The sequence below is a fragment of the Parambassis ranga genome, unplaced genomic scaffold (assembly GCF_900634625.1).
Source record: "Parambassis ranga unplaced genomic scaffold, fParRan2.1 scaffold_21_arrow_ctg1, whole genome shotgun sequence".
NCBI lineage: Eukaryota > Metazoa > Chordata > Actinopteri > Ambassidae > Parambassis > Parambassis ranga.
In genome coordinates this window covers 4,270,612-4,289,847 of record NW_021144767.1, presented here as the reverse complement: position 1 = coordinate 4,289,847, position 19,236 = coordinate 4,270,612, and the positions used below count along the sequence as shown (strand labels likewise).

Sequence of the window (19,236 nt, the reverse complement as noted above, 5' to 3'; positions counted from 1 at the left end):
ATGCCTTGAGCGAATTACAGATGACCTCCAGCACCATTCACAGGTGAGTCCCTATATAAGGTTTCTTGAATATCTAACATCTCTTGCTGTTTCCAATTATTTAATTTGTTTCTCATTCTTTCAGGAGCCACAGTCTTCTATATGTTCTGTGGACAATCTGGTGTCAGATGAGGACAATTCAGAAGTGGGTAACCTATCAGATTTTGATCACAGCCTGTCTGATGAGGAGTACATACCAGACTCGGAGTCACAAAATGATAATGATTCAGATACAAGCATACCCTCGATGTCTAGCGGTAGAGAGGTTACAGAAAAAACTGTTATGGCTGAAGGAACATCTCATGGATCAGATGCAGACATCCAAGTTTGGCCTAGCCAATCCAAGGCTCCACCACCTCTTAAAGACCATGTGATTCCCAGTGCTGCTAAAAAATCACATTTAGGTACATCCACCAAAAAGGCATCAAAGAAAAAGCCAAAGGATGAAGCACAGCTTCTCAATCACAACTCAAGTCAATTGACTATGACCATAAAAAATTACTGTTACATTTGTGGTAAGCCACAAAGCAAAATTTCTCGCCACCTGAGAACACATAAAACGCACGCTGAAGTTGTATGTTTGTATGTTTTTTCCCTACCTGAGCACTCACAAGAGCGGAAAACACTATTAGAGAAAATGAGAAATAAGGGAAATTTTAGACATAACGTTGCAGTTTTACAAGATGGACCATTGAAAGTTAAGAGAAAACCTAAAACTACTACTAAGATACTGAAAAGGAACCTGGAAGAACCAGAGTGCTGGGTTTGGCTGCTGCTCTACAGACTGCATCCAGTCACCGGATTCCAGGTGGTGTGTGGAAGCTCCTGACAGCCATGAAACAGGATGAGGTTGCTTCGGTTGTGCGAAATGACCTGTGTATTGTTCAGTTTGCCCAGTCCCTTTACAACAGACATGGGCAAGATGCTACAAAGAGTGAATACATGAGACAGAAGCTCAGGGAAGTTGGTCGCTTGTTGGTGTGTCTGCGCTCGGAATTCTCAATACAAAACCTGGAGGAGGCTGTGAGAGAAGTAGTTTGAGGCCACCCTCAAACTACTTCTCTCAATGGAGAAAGGACATCTTTCCAGAATGCAGGGAAAATCATTGGATGAGATTGAACTTGAGGGTATGAATATCTTGAGTGATTATTTAGTCTGAACACAGTGCATGTGTACACTGTCTTCATTTGACCTTTATTCACACCATGTCCCAGAGGAAATTGTGTTTAGTGATGATGAATGAGAATGAGTCCAATGATAGTGGAACGGAATTCACAACGGCAACGGAGTGTGAAACTCGTGAACCTGTTGATGCTGCTTCAGAGTCTACAGTCACAGAGCCGCTCCATGACACGGGAGGTTTTGGTAAGTTGCCTTACACTATACTTGTGTTTCTGATGATGAAATGTATTTTACCACGACAAAAACTTTTTTCCATATGTGTTCAGCAGAAACTGTGTCAACAGTGACATCCACGGTAAATGAGACTGTCTCTGTATCTGAAGGTAAGGCAAGTTTAGTTGCAGAGCAATGTTACATAAGGCGTAAACAAATTCATGGAGACGATGGAAAACACATTTAAAAAAGTTGATATAAAGACACAAATCAAATTCAAAAGAATAAAATAGATAACTATATAGTGTTGTGTATTTTAGAAGTTTAGATCATTACATTTACATTACATGTATGCATTTAGCAGATGCCTTTGTCTAAAGCAACTTAAAAGAAGAGGATTAACATTCAAATGAAAACAAACACAATCAAAAACCTTACTAAGAGTGCAACACTGGTGCTTTGAATTTGATGTAAGCAGTGTAGCTCATTGAACAGAAGTGTGATGCTCTTTTTGGCTGGTTGAAAATCAGACGTGCAGCTGCATACTGGAGCAGAAGCACCGGCTGGAACACCTATTAGGAGGGCATTGCAGTAGGCAAGAGAGGCGAGGTCTGGATCAGGAGCTGGGTTGCATGTTGAGTTAGGTGCGGCAAGACTGGGCTACAGAGGCCCCAAGTAGACATGCACGTCTTAACGTAGTATTGTCTTCACACAAGGAGGGCTGACACGTCAGTGTTACCCCTACTATTATGATGCAATAGTAGCTGCACTATTGATTGCACCTAGCAGTGCTAGTAGTTAGCACCTTCTGATGGGTTCCGGGTATGTTTGAAATCAGGTGGTTTAACCCACAAGCAGATTTTCCTCCTGGGAGTTTCAGCTGGAGTCTGTGGTGGATGTGACAGAGGAGAACAACACGCCTCACCCCCTTCATGCCACGCTGCATGAACAGCACTGGGACTACCCAAGAGCAGCACAGAACGCCACAGGAGGTCTTTCCTGAAAGTGGCCATCAGACTGATTTTTAGTGACACTTCTACTACTTATACTCTTCTACTTTAATTGTAACTTGATACCTCTGGCAAAATCATTTTAATATTTAATTTTAAACATTGCACTCTACTACATAAAGAGTATTTTCATTATTTTTCAGCTGCAGCTTATGTGAAACTTTGTCTCAGTGGTGAAATTATGATGAATTGGTAAAAAAATGATTTAATCCTAGGAATAAGTAAACAGGAATCTGTGGCAATAGGTAAATGTATTAACACACTTGTTTGTGTCTGTGTCTTCTGTTTTTCTACAAGATGCTTGTCCAGATAATGAAGTAAGAAGAGCACCAAAGAAACCATGGTCCAAGGCTGAGGTCAACGCAGTAATGCGACATTTTAAAGATCACATATCTAAAGGACAACTGGCAACCAAAACTGAATGCACTCACTGCAAGATGGCTGAAGGGTCTGTTTTAGCACAGAGAACAGTGCAAAATATCAGGGACTTTGTTAGAAACCGAGGAGTAACTGCAAAAAGACAGTCACAGAAGGAAATGTAATGTATGTAAATCCACAGATTTGCACATAGAAACCAAGTTTCTAAAAGCAATCAGTTACTAATATGGGAGAGTAACTACGTTGTAGTAACAGATTTAATATAAAGTTATTAGAGTTAAAGTTTGTTTTGTATGCATGTGTGACATGCTTTTTTTACATTTGATTAATGTAAATGCACTTATAATCAAATTTAATTTAAATTCTGTGCAAAGAAGAGTACACGGTTGTGTTATTTAAGTTATCTTTATATTGAAACCTCCCATATTTATTTTGTAGAATGTTCCTGTTAAAATATATTAGCAAGAAGGAAAATGTAAGTGCATTCATTTTTATGCACCTCTTTCTGTTTATATGTTTATTATTTTTAGTTTTGGATTTGTGCAATAGCACGTAGAATAACAATAAGTTTGGTTGCTAGGCAACCAAACTAATTAAACAACCTGTCCATTTAATCCTGTGTTGTCAGGTGTGTATTTATGTTAATCCATGTTAATTTAAAAGTGACGTCATAGTCCAGATAATGCATTTTCTTGTTCTCATAAACCACAGATTTATCAAAAAGTGAAATGTCTGCTCAAACCACAGTTGGAGCAGGGTCATGTGTATAGAGTTCTGTTGCGTGTATCTGAACTCTGAAGTGACCCAAATTTTTTTCAAGTTTTTTAGAGTAACCTAAGCCAACTCCCATAGCTCTAGGACCATGGGAAAGGGTAGCCCATCTAAACCACCTTCGGGCCTGTTTCGAGAAATTGTCCATCTAAACCATAAAAACCCTTGTGTGTGTGTGTGTCTGTGTGTGTGTGTGTGTGTGTGTGTGTGTGTATGTGTGTCTGTGTGTGGTGTGTGTGTGTGTGTGTATGTGTGTCTGTGTGTGTCAGTGTGTGTGTGTGTGTGTCAGTGTGTGTGTGGTCAGCCTTCATCCTTCCTGTCAGCAGAGCAAAGCTGTATCAGTGTCTCATCCAGGTCTCAGCTCCTCAGGCTTTCTTCAGAAGAGCTGTCACTGTTGGAGTATCTGTTGCACAAGTGCTGCACATATCTGATCTAAGTTCTTTCTGAATCCTCACATCTAAAGTTACAGAGAACTTTTACAAACTCCCTTCTTGTTGGCTGCTACAAGCCGACAGCCTCCACACATCAGAGGCCTGCACACCATGAGCTTCCTGCACTTCCTGCTGTTGATGACAGCTCTCTCTCCGATTGGGAGATTAGACTGATGTGACTGTGACATCATGACGTCACTATTCAGAGCCTGCTGTTTAACATGGTGCTCACAGAGAGACAGAGACAGCAGCAGCACTCTGTGAGCCAGGTCCACTCTACTTGGAGGAAGTAAAACGCCTCATTTCATCAAGATGGAGACACTGAAAGAACACAACCAGCAGCTGTGACACATCAGCTTTTCCTCTTAATCTACTCAGTTCATGGATGTTCTGACACACGTCCTGCCTCGTGCTTCAACAGGGAGACTCATCAAGTTGATAGCAGCTTCAAAATAAGTGTGTATAAGTATTAAAACACTAAACTGTGACTTCAGTGAGTCTCCTTTATTTGAACTGATTCATAAAATGATCATAAACACATGACAAATGAAATCTATTCAAACTCTGAAGTTCACCTCATCATATCCCAGTGGCAGACAGAGCAGGCCCCCTGAGTGACAGCAAAGCAGTGAGCCCCCTGCTGGTGATCAGCTGCATGTACCAGAAGCAGACAGAGATTTCTGATATGATGTTAAAGGTGTCACAGAGGAGGATCCGACTGTCTGACCTCTGATTCTTCTGTCAGCATCAGACACATCACAGTTTGATCAGTTTTCAGATCACACACAGCAGCATCAGTAACACTGAGCAGACATTACACACTCCATCAAACACACACACACACTGCTCACTTATAACAGGGATAATAAGTAAAGTTCTTTACAATAAATTCACATTCACATTTTATTATCACTTCACACATGGCACAGTATATATGGCAGAGAGTTAAAGGTGGAATATGTAGTCAGAGTTAATACCAAATATTGACACTAGGTGGCAGCACTTCAGCCTCCATCCACTGCTGCACTACCAGCACCACTCTCAGTGCTTTTTGTTTCCATTGACTGTACAACATGATTCAATCCATGTTATTTATATGACAAACTATGTGTAGTGTTTCTATGTGTGTAGCTGACATGTTGCTCAGCTTCCATTGGACACATATACTAGATGGAAGCTGCAGCAGGATTGGCTGATGACTGATCACAGGTGTGAACAATCAGCCGGTGACGAGTGGAGCAGGAGCAGCTGCCCATGCTGCAGAGACACAAACAGCAGCAGCACTCTGTGACCCATGTCCACTCTGTGTGTCCTCCAGACAGTCTTAAGATTAAGATTAAGAAACCTTTATTAGTCCCACAATGGGGAAATTGCATTTTTGCAACAGCAGGTACAGACAGCAAAGGATAAGTTAAGAAAAGATATATATGATAAAATATAGAATAGAATCATCAACAGTTTACATATGAACAGTTATTGCACAGGTGAGTGGAGGGAGAAGTGGTCTGTAAGAAAACTGTACATAGTGCATCAGAAACTAAATAAATAATGTGTTGTACACTGTGGTGTGTGAATATTGCTCCTATCAGAAGTGGTTATTATACAGTCTGACAGCAGCAGAGGTTGTGTGTAATGACGCGGCTCACCAGCAGAGGGCGTGTGACGGAGCAACAAGCAGAAACTACAGAGGAGAAGAGACACAACAAAGATCAGAACAGACACACTCAGCTCTTCTCTCTGAGACCATGATGATACCGTCACATATCATCACTGCACATGTTTTTGGCTGCACGTCTGGAAATGAGAGGAGACAGAACATTATCATACATTTGCATAAGTAAAGTCACATGACATGCACCACTGTAAATAAAGAAAACCACATATTTTTAAGACACTTAGAGCATAGAGCCCAAGAAATATGATGATATATGATGACATTAAGTTGCAGTGGCAATGGTGATTGCTTGGTTTGGTTTGATTAGAATCACTTGACCGCCTAGAATCGCCTAGGTTGATAACCTTAAAGACAAATTAAACCTGGTGTTAAACACTTTTCAAGATAACACAATAAACTTAACTAAAGCATAACATTGTAGCTATTTATAACAGCTTTCATTTCAACTTCAACTTAAATTGTTCATGAACACAAGTAGTACATTTGTCTATTTACAAAGTCCAGTCTTTACCAGTTGTCTTTGTGTCTTGCCTTAAGCTGAGAGTTCCATGGTGCTGAGGCTTACTGACTGTAAGGTGTGTGATCCATGCTGCTTCTGCTCTGCTCCATCCTATGCTGATCTGCAGTTCATTGATTGCTGAGCTCCATCTAGTGGACAGACAGTAGAAGTGAATCAGGAAATGTCTTTCAGACACTTGTTGGACCGGTTTCACCGTCACTGACGTGTTCAGACTGTGAGGCTGTGAGGAAGTGACGGCGTCCTCAGATCAGATTGTGTCAGACAGCAGGACTGAGGAGGACCAGGAGCAGCTTCTTCTCCACACAGGAAGCTGGAAAGTGTCTGTAAGTCCATCTGAACTGATCCAGCAGGTGAGAGTCCTTCCAGAGAAATCTCTCCATGTCTGATCACACTGTGCTGCATCACTGACTGATGGTACAGTACAGATGTTTCTGCTGCTGATTGGCTGCTTTCTCTTTGCTCTTTGATGACTTTTATAGCAGATGAACAGCTGTTTCAGAACAAGTTGTTACTTGTAGTGTTTTTCTGTTCGAGTCACAGCAGACTGTAGAACACAGCTCTCAGGTCACATGATCAGTGAGAAATGCAGGGAGTGTCAGAACCGGTCTGACAGCTTTCTGAGTTTTGTGTTCACTGAGCTGTGTGGAGTTACTGTAATTCAATTCATGTCAGACAGACAAACAACAAGCGTCTCTGTTGATCGTTCTCTCTGTAAAGTTCAGCAGCTTCATTTGCTCTGAAACTCAGATCGACTCGTTTAAAGCTTCAAGCGGAGAAAAGGTCGCTTTATTCTGACTTTATCAGATCAGTCTGTTTCAGGTTTGACGCGCCTGTGGTGCGTTTTATTTTTCATGAATTCATATTGATGATTGAAACTCATCAGAAGAAACATTTTCTCTTCAAGGGTTCATAAATATGTGAATCTAATATTTGCCATGAGGAGAAGTGTGTCAGTCCTCAGAGCTCAGACAGTAGCTGCTCATGTGTTTGTCCTTTCTATAGAAAACAGTCCACAGACTGTTACAGAGGAAGGTCTCAGTGCTTCACTCAGTCTGTTCACACTGTGACAGAAACACACATGAACACATGTTCATTTATTCACATGTTCACACATGGAGAGAAGTGACAGAATTCTGAAGCAAACACTGAATGTGTGTGTGCACTGTTCCACTTACAGCATGTGACATCAATAATAACAGCATCAGAGATGTTGGTGTGTTTACAGACTCACCAAAATAAAAGCCTGAGAACCAAACCTGGTCTGAGGCTCTGATGCTAAGCTAACAGCATGATTAGCCTGTTAGCATCTACATGAAGGATCAATACCAACATGCTGACTGTGTGTTTCTGTGTCATGTTGCTGTGTTTGTGTGAAGGTGTGAGCTCTGCTATGAGTCAGTGTGAGGACAGAGAGGAGGGAGTCCCTCCCTCTAAAAGCCCTCTGTGTGGGGACCATGAGAGCCGGACCAAAGCTCAGAGGTAAGAGGACCGTCTCTGACTGTCCATGACTCTTCTCCATGTCAGAGCTCACACTCACATTATTCACACATCTGTGTGTTCAAGAACAAAGCAGCAGCACACTGCACACTCTGCTGGACCTGGACCTGGACCTGGACCTGGGCCTGGACCTGGAGCTGCCAGCTGTGTGTCCATGAAGAGTGATTGGTCAAAGGATCGGCCCCCTGATTTCAAAGCTGTTGATCCATCTGAGGGTCAAAGGTCAGAGTTAATGTCACAGCTGCAGTTTGTTTCCATCATTATTAAACATTTAAAGTGTAACATGATGTTCAGCATCATTTTTCCAGAAGAAGCTCAGAGTCAGTGTTTGTGATTCTCTCAGGATCCAGGATGTGAGAGCAGACTCTGCTGGACCTGGACCCAGCTGTGTGTCCATGAAAAGTGATCGGTCGATGGGTGAGCCCATTGATTTCAAAGCTGATCAGCCATCTGATGATCAAAGGTAAGAATCACTCTGGAAGTGTCTCCATGCTGTGATGAGCTCTGCTGGACTCTTGGGGTTGTATGTGTCTGTTTGCTCTGCAGGTGGTTGATGGTTTGGAGCCTCTGTAGCACAGAGTAATGCATATTTACAGTGCTGCTTAAAAGTGTATGAATCATTTAAAATCTTCTATATGTCTGCATAAACATGACTTAAACATCTGCCTCACTGTACTAGAAAGGCAGCCCACTGAAACAAAGTATGGAAAGACATTTCAGTAATAAAACATTTAAATAAATGATAGATTCATACACTGTATGTAAATATTATACTAACAGACAATGCTCCGCTAGTACATTAGGCTAATATAGCAATACTGTGTGTTTGAACTCTTAAAACTAGCTGACGGCGAGTAAAGGATCCATACTTCAGTTCAATGTGAATCAGTCTGTCATTAATAGATTCATGTTAGCAGACCGTAGCTAAAACTGACATCATGACTGACACACAGCATGCAGCATGACACCTTCACTCTTCATCTCCATCTGGACTCGTCTGAACCACATGCAGTCCAGCAGTAAAGTTTATTTGTCGGCCTGCAGAATTCAGCATTGATCGTGTTTCGGGTCATATTTATGCAGAAATATAGAAAGTTTGACCAACTTCCCAAAACGACTGTAGCTGTCAGCCTATATGTAGCTAGGAGCTAGTCTCCTCCTCCTCAGATTCCCAGGGTCCTGGTTTGGATTTTTGCACGTACCTCACACTGCTGATTATTCTGACTTGAACACAGCCTGTGCAGAACTTTAAGGTGGCTTCTGTTCTTCGGTGTTTTTGGTTGAATTTGGTCAAATTGTGATCAAATAAATTGTGTGATAACAGTTTTTCAGTCTCTTGTAGTGGCCATCATGGACACTGATCCAGCTCTGTGTCCATGAAAAGTGAACATTTCAAAAATGTTGATACCACTTTAAGTCCTGTTTCTGTAACTTAGCAGAGTTCTTCAATGATCATGTGGGTCTGCTTGGCTCTGTAAAAGACCCATAAGCAGGTCTGTGTTTGTAGATGTATAATAGAAAGTATCAGTATGTATTTATGTTGTCATGTTATCATCTCATGGTGGTTTCTGAAGGCTTTAAGTAAAGGAAATAACAAAGGTCTGCAGTGTGATGATATAGACTCTATATCATCACACTGCAACATTGTCTGACTGCGATTCATTACAAACCCATCCTGCTGCACATCACTTAATGTTAAAGAAAGAGAAACATGATGAGTGGAAGATTTAACTGAACTCTTACAGCTGTGCTGGCAGCCATTAAAGCAGAGTATGTGAAGAAGAACAAATTACAAACCTGCTGGATGCAGCTGAACAGTGTGGAGTCAGGATAGTTTTCAGTTTTAATACACACATTTTGTGTATTAATTAATTTTCTTCACCAGTCCATTGACTGTTGCACTTTGTATTTATTTCAGTCTGAGGTTTCAGTTTTCTTTCATCTGAAATAAAGGCCTTCAATGTATTTGCCTGGGACTACTTTTATTCATGGTAACAGAGCTAGCTGTGCCCCAGGTAAACATTTCCTGCATTGAAAACTGACAATAGATATTACTGAAACATATGAACATGTGGACATAGGGGAAGCTAATAAGACACAAGCTAGACATCAGCTCAGACCTTTGACTTGGAGCAAATGTGAACAGCTGGACCTCAGGGACTTTAATTGAACCCCCCTGGTCTAAATCAATGTGAACATATGATGACAGTGGAAGTGGAATGGAACTCTTAAAGCTGTGCTTCAGTCATTAAAGCAGCAGCAACAGGTTCAACATGAGCTGGACGTGTGGAGTTGGGATAGTTTTCATTTTTTAATACAACAATGCTTGTTTGTCACCAGTCTGTTGACTGTTGTGTATCTGTTTAAAGTGAAAACACATCAAAACACTTAGTGACGTGATTGTGTTGTTAAATGCTGATGTTTCTGTCACAGACTGCAGCAACCCAGTGTTCAGACTCCTGCTCAGGACGCCATATTTATGGTGAGTACAAACAGCTTCTAACTACAACACAACAGTCCTGGTGCTCTACAGAGACCCAGAGCCTGACCCCTGAGCAAGCATTCACAGAGACAGAACTGTGGTAGTAATACTTATAACTACAGCAGCTGTGCATACACAACACTTCATATCTGATGTTGTAGATTCAAGTAATACATGTATGAACATAAGCTGTAATATCATGAAACACTAAACTGTTATTCTGCTCCTCAAAGTCTGAGAGTTTATACTCTGTTGTTCTGTTCCAGCTGCTGGAGGAGAACATTGTCAGGTTTGTGAAGGATGAGCTGAAGAAGATCCAGAAGCTCCTGAGTCCAGATTACCCAGAATGCTCAGAGAGTCAGAGGGAGGATGAGGAGGATGAAGAGCAGAGGAGCAGCAGAGAGTCATTAGTGCAGATCACAGTGCACTTCCTGAGGAGGATGAAGCAGGAGGAGCTGGCTGAGCGTCTGCAGAGCAGTAAGAGGATTTGAAGAGCTTTAACATGATGGAAAGAGGAAATGAAGTTTACATTTACACACTCTGCTGTTAATATGATGAAGACATCTGTGAATTCTTCTGACTGAAAACACAAACTGTTTGTCTACAACTGATGAACAGATTTCATGGAGACAGAAAATATTTATTTGACACATTTATTGTAGCGTTCACTTATTAATGACATTTATTGTTTGTTCAGGAACTCCTGCTGCAGAGTGTGGACGTAAACTCAAGTCTAACCTGAGGAAGAAGTTCCAGTGTGTGTTTGAGGGGATCGCTAAAGCAGGAGAGCCGACCCTTCTGAACCAGATCTACACAGAGCTCTACATCACAGAGGGGGGGACTGCAGAGGTCAATGAGGAACACGAGGTCAGACAGATTGAAGCAGCATCCAGGAAAGCACACAGACCAGAAACAAGCATCAGACCAGAAGGCATCTTTAAAGGCTCACCTGGAAGACAGGAACCAATCAGAACAGTGATGACAAAGGGAGTGGCTGGCATCGGGAAAACAGTCCTAACACAGAAGTTCACTCTGGACTGGGCTGAAGACAAAGCCAACCAGGACATCCAGTTCACATTTCCATTCACTTTCAGAGAGCTGAATGTGCTGAGAGAGAGAAAGTTCAGCTTGGTGGAACTTGTTCATCACTTCTTCACTGAAACCAAAGAGGCAGGAATCTGCAGCTTTCAGCACCTCCAGGTGGTCTTCATCTTTGATGGTCTGGATGAGTGTCGACTTCCTCTGGACTTCCACAACACTGAGACCCTGACTGATGTCACAGAGTCCACCTCAGTGGATGTGCTGCTGACAAACCTCATCAGGGGGAAGCTGCTTCCCTCTGCTCGCCTCTGGATCACCACACGACCTGCAGCAGCCAATCAGATCCCTCCTGACTGTGTGGACGTGGTGACAGAGGTCAGAGGGTTCACTGACCCACAGAAGGAGGAGTACTTCAGGCAGAGGTTCAGAGAGGAGGAGCAGGCCCGCAGGATCATCTCCCACATCAAGACATCACGAAGCCTCCACATCATGTGCCACATCCCAGTCTTCTGCTGGATCACTGCTACAGTTCTGGAGAACATGTTGGAAACCAGAGAGGGAGCAGAGCTGCCCAAGACCCTGACTGAGATGTACATCCACTTCCTGGTGGTTCAGACCAAAGTGAAGAAGATCAAGTATGATGGAGGAGCCGAGACAGATCCACAGTGGAACAAAAACAACAGGAAGATGATCCAGTCTCTGGGAAAACTGGCTTTCAATCAGCTGCAGAAAGGAAACCTGATCTTCTATGAGTCAGACCTGACAGAGTGTGGCATCGATATCAGAGCAGCCTCAGTGTACTCAGGAGTGTTCACACAGGTCTTCAAAGAGGAGAGAGGCCTGTACCAGGACAAGGTGTTCTGCTTCATCCATCTGAGTGTTCAGGAGTTTCTGGCTGCTCTTCATGTCCATCTGACCTTCATCAGCTCTGCTGTCAACCTGCTGAAACAACAAAAAAGAACACCTCTGTGGTCTAAAGTCTTTAGAGACAAAAGACACAAACCTGAACTAAGACATCTCCACCAGAGTGCTGTGGACAAGTCCTTACAGAGTCCAAGTGGGCACCTGGACTTGTTCCTCCGCTTCCTCCTGGGTCTTTCACTGGAGACCAATCAGACTCTTCTACGGGGCCTGCTGACACAGACAGGAAATAGTTCACAGACCAATCAGGAAACAGTCCAGTACATCAAGGAGAAGATCAGTGAGGATGTGTCTGCAGAGAGAAGCATCAATCTGTTCCACTGTCTGAATGAACTGAATGATCGTTCTCTAGTGGAGGAGATCCAACAGGCCCTGAGATCAGGACGTCTCTCCACAGATGAACTGTCTCCTGCTCAGTGGTCAGCTCTGGTCTTCATCTTACTGTCATCAGAAGGTCTGGAGGTGTTTGACCTGAAGAAATACTCTGCTTCAGAGGAGGCTCTTCTGAGGCTGCTGCCAGTGGCCAAAGCCTCCAACAAAGTTCTGTAGGTGGATTTATGAACCATTTCAAACATAGTTGATTTTTATATGAACAATAAAACATTGACTTTGTGTTCATTGTTATTTTTTTTTCTCAGACTGAGCAGCTGTAACCTCTCAGAGAGAAGCTGTGAAGCTCTGTCCTCAGTCCTCAGCTCCCAGTCCTCTAGTCTGAGAGAGCTGGATCTGGATAATAATGACCTGCAGGATTCAGGAGTGAAGCAGCTGTCTCGTGGACTGGAGACTCCAGACTGCAGACTGGAGACTCTCAGGTCAGGATCCAGCTTTTTGATCATCAGTTAAATTCTGCTTCATGTTCATGTTGAAGATCTGTTGGATTTTCCTTCTTTCTTCTTGAGTTCATGACATGTTTTGTTCCTCCAGTCTGTCAGGTTGTCTGATCACACAGGAGGGCTGTGCTTCTCTGGCCTCGGCTCTGACCTCCAACCCCTCCTATCTGAGAGAGCTGGACCTGAGCTACAATCATCCAGGAGACTCAGGAGTGAAGCTGCTGTCTGCTTTACTCAACAGTCCAGATTGTAGTCTGAAGACTCTCAGGTACACAGAGACCACAGAGCATGAGTCCTCCTCAGTCTGTCAGTTTAGCTCATATATCCACAGCTGTTGATGGATGGATTGAAACTGCAACATAATGCACAGAAATGAGTGAATGTATTTATTTGAAGTGTGTCAGAAACTCTTCCATCCATGACACATGTGAACCAGGCTTGTGTTTGCATATAGAGTGAAAGGAACAAACAGTCAGAGACAGTGTGGCTTGTTTGCTGCTTTGGATAAATGCACAATGCTGAGATCAAACCTACACTGTTGCTGCATGAAGAGGATTTTACAGTAAAGCACTGACAGAGAGCAATATTTCACAGAATGGAGGACATGAATAAACACAGAGCAGATCAGGAGAGACTCTTCTGGAGTCGACACAGATGAGTTTCAGTCTGTTTGTGTGTCTCTGACAAACTGAGGAACTCTGCTTCATGTTGATCAGCAGTTTGGACTCATGTTGGTTAGAAAATCATTCTGACTGTGTTTCTTCCTGCAGGGTGGAGCATGGTGGAGAGCAGAGGTTAAAACCTGGGCTGAGGAAGTGTAAGTTTGACTCAGTCTTTCCTCATGTTATTGTGCATGAGTCAGTGTTCTATCAGTCCATCAGAGCTGTTGTAGCGCAGCCTCGGTGGTTGGATTTCTTTGGTGTTTACTGGAGTTTATTACTCCCCAGCAGGAGTTTTAGGTTCCAGCTTTGTCATTGGTTTTCCTTTTTTCTCTTGTTAGGGAGCTTTAGTGTGTTGTAGTGTCTCTGTGTTTGTTTGGGGCACTGCTCAGCTCTGAGTTCATGAACTGCAGCCTAACACTGAAACCAGCCTGTGTAGCTGCCGATCTGAGAGTGGGGACGAGTGGGGAGGTGCAGACATGCTGTGTGTGGGTTTCCCCTCAGCCTGGGACATAACAGAGACAACCAAAGCAGACAAAAGACAAAATCCAATAAGAGACCACAAAGGGTTGAAAAGGTCCAAACACAGGAATAAACAGCTCCACAGTCCAAAAGCAGGCAGGACTCAGACACAAAGAATCTCATCCAAAGGGTCAGACTGGACTGATGGACTGAAGAGTGAAGACACTGAGACACTGAGCTGTGAGCAGCATTATTAGGGTTAGGGTTAGGGCGAGAAACGCCACTGTTTAAGAAAACGAGTTACCACCAAAATAAGTTTCACACGGGGTCTCTGTTTAAAGTTTGTTATCAATTAGTAACAAAACACGTTATCCGCCATGTTTCCCTGCACCGTTTCTTCCCTTTTTCCCAATCTGCTACAAACGCCCTGATTTTCAGCACAATGCAGCATTTCCATTCAACCAATCACGGGGCAGCTTTCCAACTGTCATGGCGGAGCCCTGTCAGTAGATAGAATGTATGTCCAGCCGTCTTTTAAATGTTTTAGCTATGTGACATGAATAACTTTGACAGTATCCATGAGGCAGTCCTCTTTTCTTCCATGGGAAAAAAGCGGAAGCCTTCCATACAGAATCCCGAAACTCAGCTGGAGGGAAAATACCGGCCACTTCCTGTTCACATACTAAAGAGAAAAACTTTTGTCATGCGGATCAACTGACAGCCGGCGAAATAATATTATTAGAAATACATATATAAATACATAAAATGAGTTTTGTGATGAAATGGATTTATAGGTTTTTGGGTGGAAAAAGATTTGATTGTTTAATAAATGTTTAAAATCAAAATATAGATTAGATTTTTTGATGTTATGACAAACTCATGATGATATATTACAGTTTGAAACATAAACTAGAAGTTTCATATAAACCCTTTTTGGAAAGAAAACACTTTTTTCTGGATTTATAGCGTTTTGGAAGCAATCTCTTCATTTGTTAGGCGGGACAGCCGAAACCAGTTAAACAAGCTTTTACTGACAGCTCTGAACAGACCACATTAACTTATCATTCATTTTAGTGCAGCCGCCACAACTTCCATTTCACAAACCATTGTTTAATCTTCAGTTATTATATTTCCTTTTATTTTGCTTTGTGCTTTGGTTTCATTCTGTAACACTGGACTTATTTTTATGAAGGTTTGAACTCTGACAGTGTTTGAACAGGAGAGAAAGGAGTATAAAGTGTGTAGTGAGGGGTTCACAGCCTTAAAGCATCTAGAATAACTGTAAAAAATAAAGCCCATCACTTCACGGATTTCACCTTTTGCGGGTTATTTTTGGAACGTAACCCCGCGATTAACGAGGGACCTCTGATGAGAAGGAAGAGACTGGGCTCTCAGCTGCAGTAAAGGGGGCAGGTCTGGCTCCAAAACAGGTTTCAATGTGCAAGATGTCTTGCCCTCACATTCTTCTTCCATTTCCACTTGTCCTGAAACTTCGGCCTTCGCTGTCAACCTTCCTTTTCTTACTCACACTTGCCATTTTAGAAATGGGCAATAAAAAAACACAGATCACTGGCAAACAGGGTGGTGAGAGTTTGACCATGTTTGCTGCCATCTTGTGGTGAAATGTTAAATATATATAAATAATAATCATTTTTAAACGTGTGATTTCATCCTGTGGACAACAGTACTGGTGGCATATTATGACATTATTGATTTTATGACAGAGGCTTCGGCCCAGTGAACATATGAACTGGACTTTTGGTCTGTTCTACAGGAAGAACCCTCAATGATAATGCACCAACAATCCCAACCAAAGAAAGGAACATAAGGACAGAAGAACCAAACAGGAAAGAAAATAGAAATAACTATTGTATATATAACCTAGAAAATTTCACAAGAAATTTTGAGTGGGCCAATGCACGCTCACCCACACTCTGCTGCCGGTCCGCCCCATTATATACCACCAAACCTCATTCCTGATCACCGGCATATGGGAAAGATGCCACTGATGACATTTCATGCTTTTACAGTGTTTCTGATTGGTTTTATATAAGGTTTAATAGGCCCCAAGCTTCTCCATTCATTCTGAATGGAGGAATCCTAAAGATGTGGATGTGACTTTGGCTGCTATTTTATGAAGTTTGGTAAAAGACATGAACATGAGGACTCAGTATGATAAAGTCCAACTCCTTATGAGCAGTTTGCAGTTGAAATGAATGTTCTGTGTAGAGGCATGCCAGACTGATAGGCTTCCAAAGTTAGCTGGGTTTTGTCAGGGATCTCACCAGTTTCCCATTATTTCCTATGAGGGGGGTTAGGTCAGCTTAAGTGGCTTGCCTGACAAAAAGTGGCACAGACATGGGGACTCAATATGTCAGAGGTCTAATGTTTATCTACATTTTACATTTTGAATGAAGGTTCTGTGTGAAAGCATGCCCAAACGCCATGCCTTCAAAGTTTGACAGTGTTTTGATGCCTGTGGGGAGGGTCGATCGCAGTTTTTCTGGATTTTTTCAAACACCGTTTATCCGATCGCTACCAAACCTCAGAGGGTAGTAGTCCTGACCGAGCCGGTCGATTTGATGCTGTGTAATAGCATTAGCTGTGTAATGAAAAATCAGTGTGTGTCTGTGTAAGTGTGTGTGTGTGTGTGTGTAGTTGTGTATGTTCCTGTATGGTTGTGTATGTGTGTGTGTGTGTGTGTGTGTGTGTGTGTGTCTGCCTCTGTATGGATCAATACAGTGAAGTTACATTGGTTTGAATGAACCCAATGCATTGTTAATGGGAGCGGCCATCTTTGATGATGTAATCAGAGAAGTCAGTTAGAGCACCTGTTACGGTTACCATGGAAACGGCTCCCTCAGTTTTCGGCTTCCTGGTTTTGTGACTTTTGCCTTTTTTTTCTCTCTCTCCCCATTCACCGTCTATGTCGTTCGCCCACTGGTTTTTTGCGATTTACGTGAAAACCGTACGTCGGAACGGAAAGAAAAGTCATAGCACAGGTGTCCCGGTACAGCCGGACGTCCTGTAACAGTTTCAGGTCGCTCACATTAAAGCTGTGGGACTAGTTCTGCTGAAAATGTGTCCAGAAGAAGGAGAATAATACAGAAGCGGAATAAGTATTTACAATAGTAACAGTGGAACAATATCAGGATAGATCAGGAGGTCTGAGTCTGGTCTTTCAGTCCAGATCCTCCTCCAGACTCTGATGAAGGAGCTTTTGGATGATGCTCTTTATCCAATGATACAGTTGATGCTGCTGTTCTTCTCATGTTCTAAATGTGTCGTCTGTCTTTACTCACATTGCTGCAAATATCCAGTTTGTGTTTGAACACAAAGCTGATAGTTGTGTGTTTGTTCATTCAAACATTAGTGACAAAAAGTCTGATGATAAACTTTGTATGAATGAACAACACATCAGTCAGTAAAGACAGAATGAAGCCATCAGATGTGTCAGATGATAAACTGCAGCTGTGTCTTTTTCTCTCCATCAGATTTCTGTCAACTTGAAGTCGACACAAACTCAGTGCACACAAAGCTCAAACTGTCTGACAACAACAGGAAGGTGACACGTGTGAGAGAGAAGCAGCCATATCCTGATCATCCAGACAGATTTGACTCGTGGGCTCAGCTGCTGTGTAGAAATGTTCTGACTGGTCGCTGTTACTGGGAGGTCGAGTGGAGAGGAAGGGTTAATATATCAGTGAGTTACAGAAGAATCAGAAGGAAAGGAGACAGTGATGACTGCAGGTTTGGAGGAAACAATCAGTCCTGGAGTCTGTTCTGCTATGATCGTGGTTACTATGTCAGTCACAATAACAGAGGAACATCCATCTCCTCCTCCTCTGTCTCTGACAGAGCAGCAGTGTATGTGGACTGTCCTGCTGGCACTCTGTCCTTCTACAGAGTCTCCTCTGACACACTGATCCACCTCCACACCTTCAGCACCACATTCACTCAGCCTCTACATGCTGGGTTCTGGTTGGGTTCTGGTTCCTCAGTGAGTCTGTGCTGTGTGTAGAAGCAGAGTGTGAGGAAGTGACAGCAGCTTCAACTTTGTGCTTTAAATGTTGATGATGTTTCACTTTCATTTGAATCACTGACTGTGATTTCAGGTCAGAACATGTTTTTGTCTTAGAAGCAGTGAAATGAGCTCCTAACCACTGAACTCCTGTAAAAACTGCACTGATGCACTGATGATCCTGGACAGATGGAGTTCAGCTTTTCTCTTCTCCATAATAAAAATAAAGCAGCAGAATGAGCTCCACCTGTAACAAACACTGACCTCCATCTGTCTCTGTGTGTTGATGAAATATATACTGGTACCACACATTCAGAGGGATTCTTGGGGCAAATAATGACCAAAACTCAACACATCCACTCTTACACGGTCCCAGAAAATGTAAATGACCGTGATTACACACCGGAGCGTAGGCAGAAAAGCAGGCTGTGCCACATTAATATGTTGAAAGCATTCTTTGCTTGGCTAGCATCAGGTTTTAGCCGATGCTATTTAGCTCTACTCTTTCTTTTTTTCAGCTAGCATATGTTTTTAGCTAACACTTTGTATGAAACTAGCATTCTTCTGTTTGATATTTGTTTTGCAAGCATGTTTTAGCTAACACTCCTTTGTTAAGCTAACATGATCTTTTTGTATTTTTTTTAGCTAGCATTTTTTAGTTTAGTAGTTTTTCACTTTGTTTGATGTTTGTTTTGGTTTTAGCATAAGGTTTAGGCAAAGCTCTTTTTAGTAAGCTAACATTTTCTTTTTTGTATTTTGTTTAGCTGGCATATGTTTTAGCTAACACTTTATTAAACTAACATTATTTTCTTTTTTATATTTAGGTTTCTAGCTAACACTCTACTTGGTTAAGCTAACAGTATTTTCTTTTTTGCATTTTTTTAGCTAGCATATGTTTTTAGCAAACACTATATGAAAGTAGCATTCTTCTGTTTGATATTTGTTTTGCAAGCATAACGTTTTAGCTAATGATCCTATTTTAAGTTTCTTTTCTATTTTTGAGATTTTGTTTTGCTAGCAACAATTGTGTGATTGGTTAGAATTTAGTGGACGTGATGAATGTGATGAACAAGAGCTTCTACGCAGACAGAAGGAAGTACAACAAAGATGGACAGTTTAGATGAGCAGCTGGTAAACAACTCCAGGAACACACGTCGCACAGAG

At 42.2% G+C, this 19,236-nt stretch overlaps 1 protein-coding gene across 1 annotated transcript; it reads left to right on the top strand.

Moving 5' to 3' along the window:
• Nucleotides 1-1,033: 1,033 nt before the first annotated feature.
• On the top strand, nt 1,034-18,024 carry LOC114429882 (uncharacterized; the record flags this gene model as incomplete). The annotated part of the gene is made up of 8 exons (XM_028398493.1): nt 1,034-1,166; nt 1,254-1,404; nt 1,488-1,544; nt 2,682-2,890; nt 12,755-12,912; nt 13,025-13,198; nt 13,701-13,747; nt 17,546-18,024. Coding segments are annotated over exons 1-8 (1,293 nt in total), but the record flags the coding sequence as incomplete, so codon positions are not given.
• Between the last annotated feature and the right edge of the window lie 1,212 nt (nt 18,025-19,236).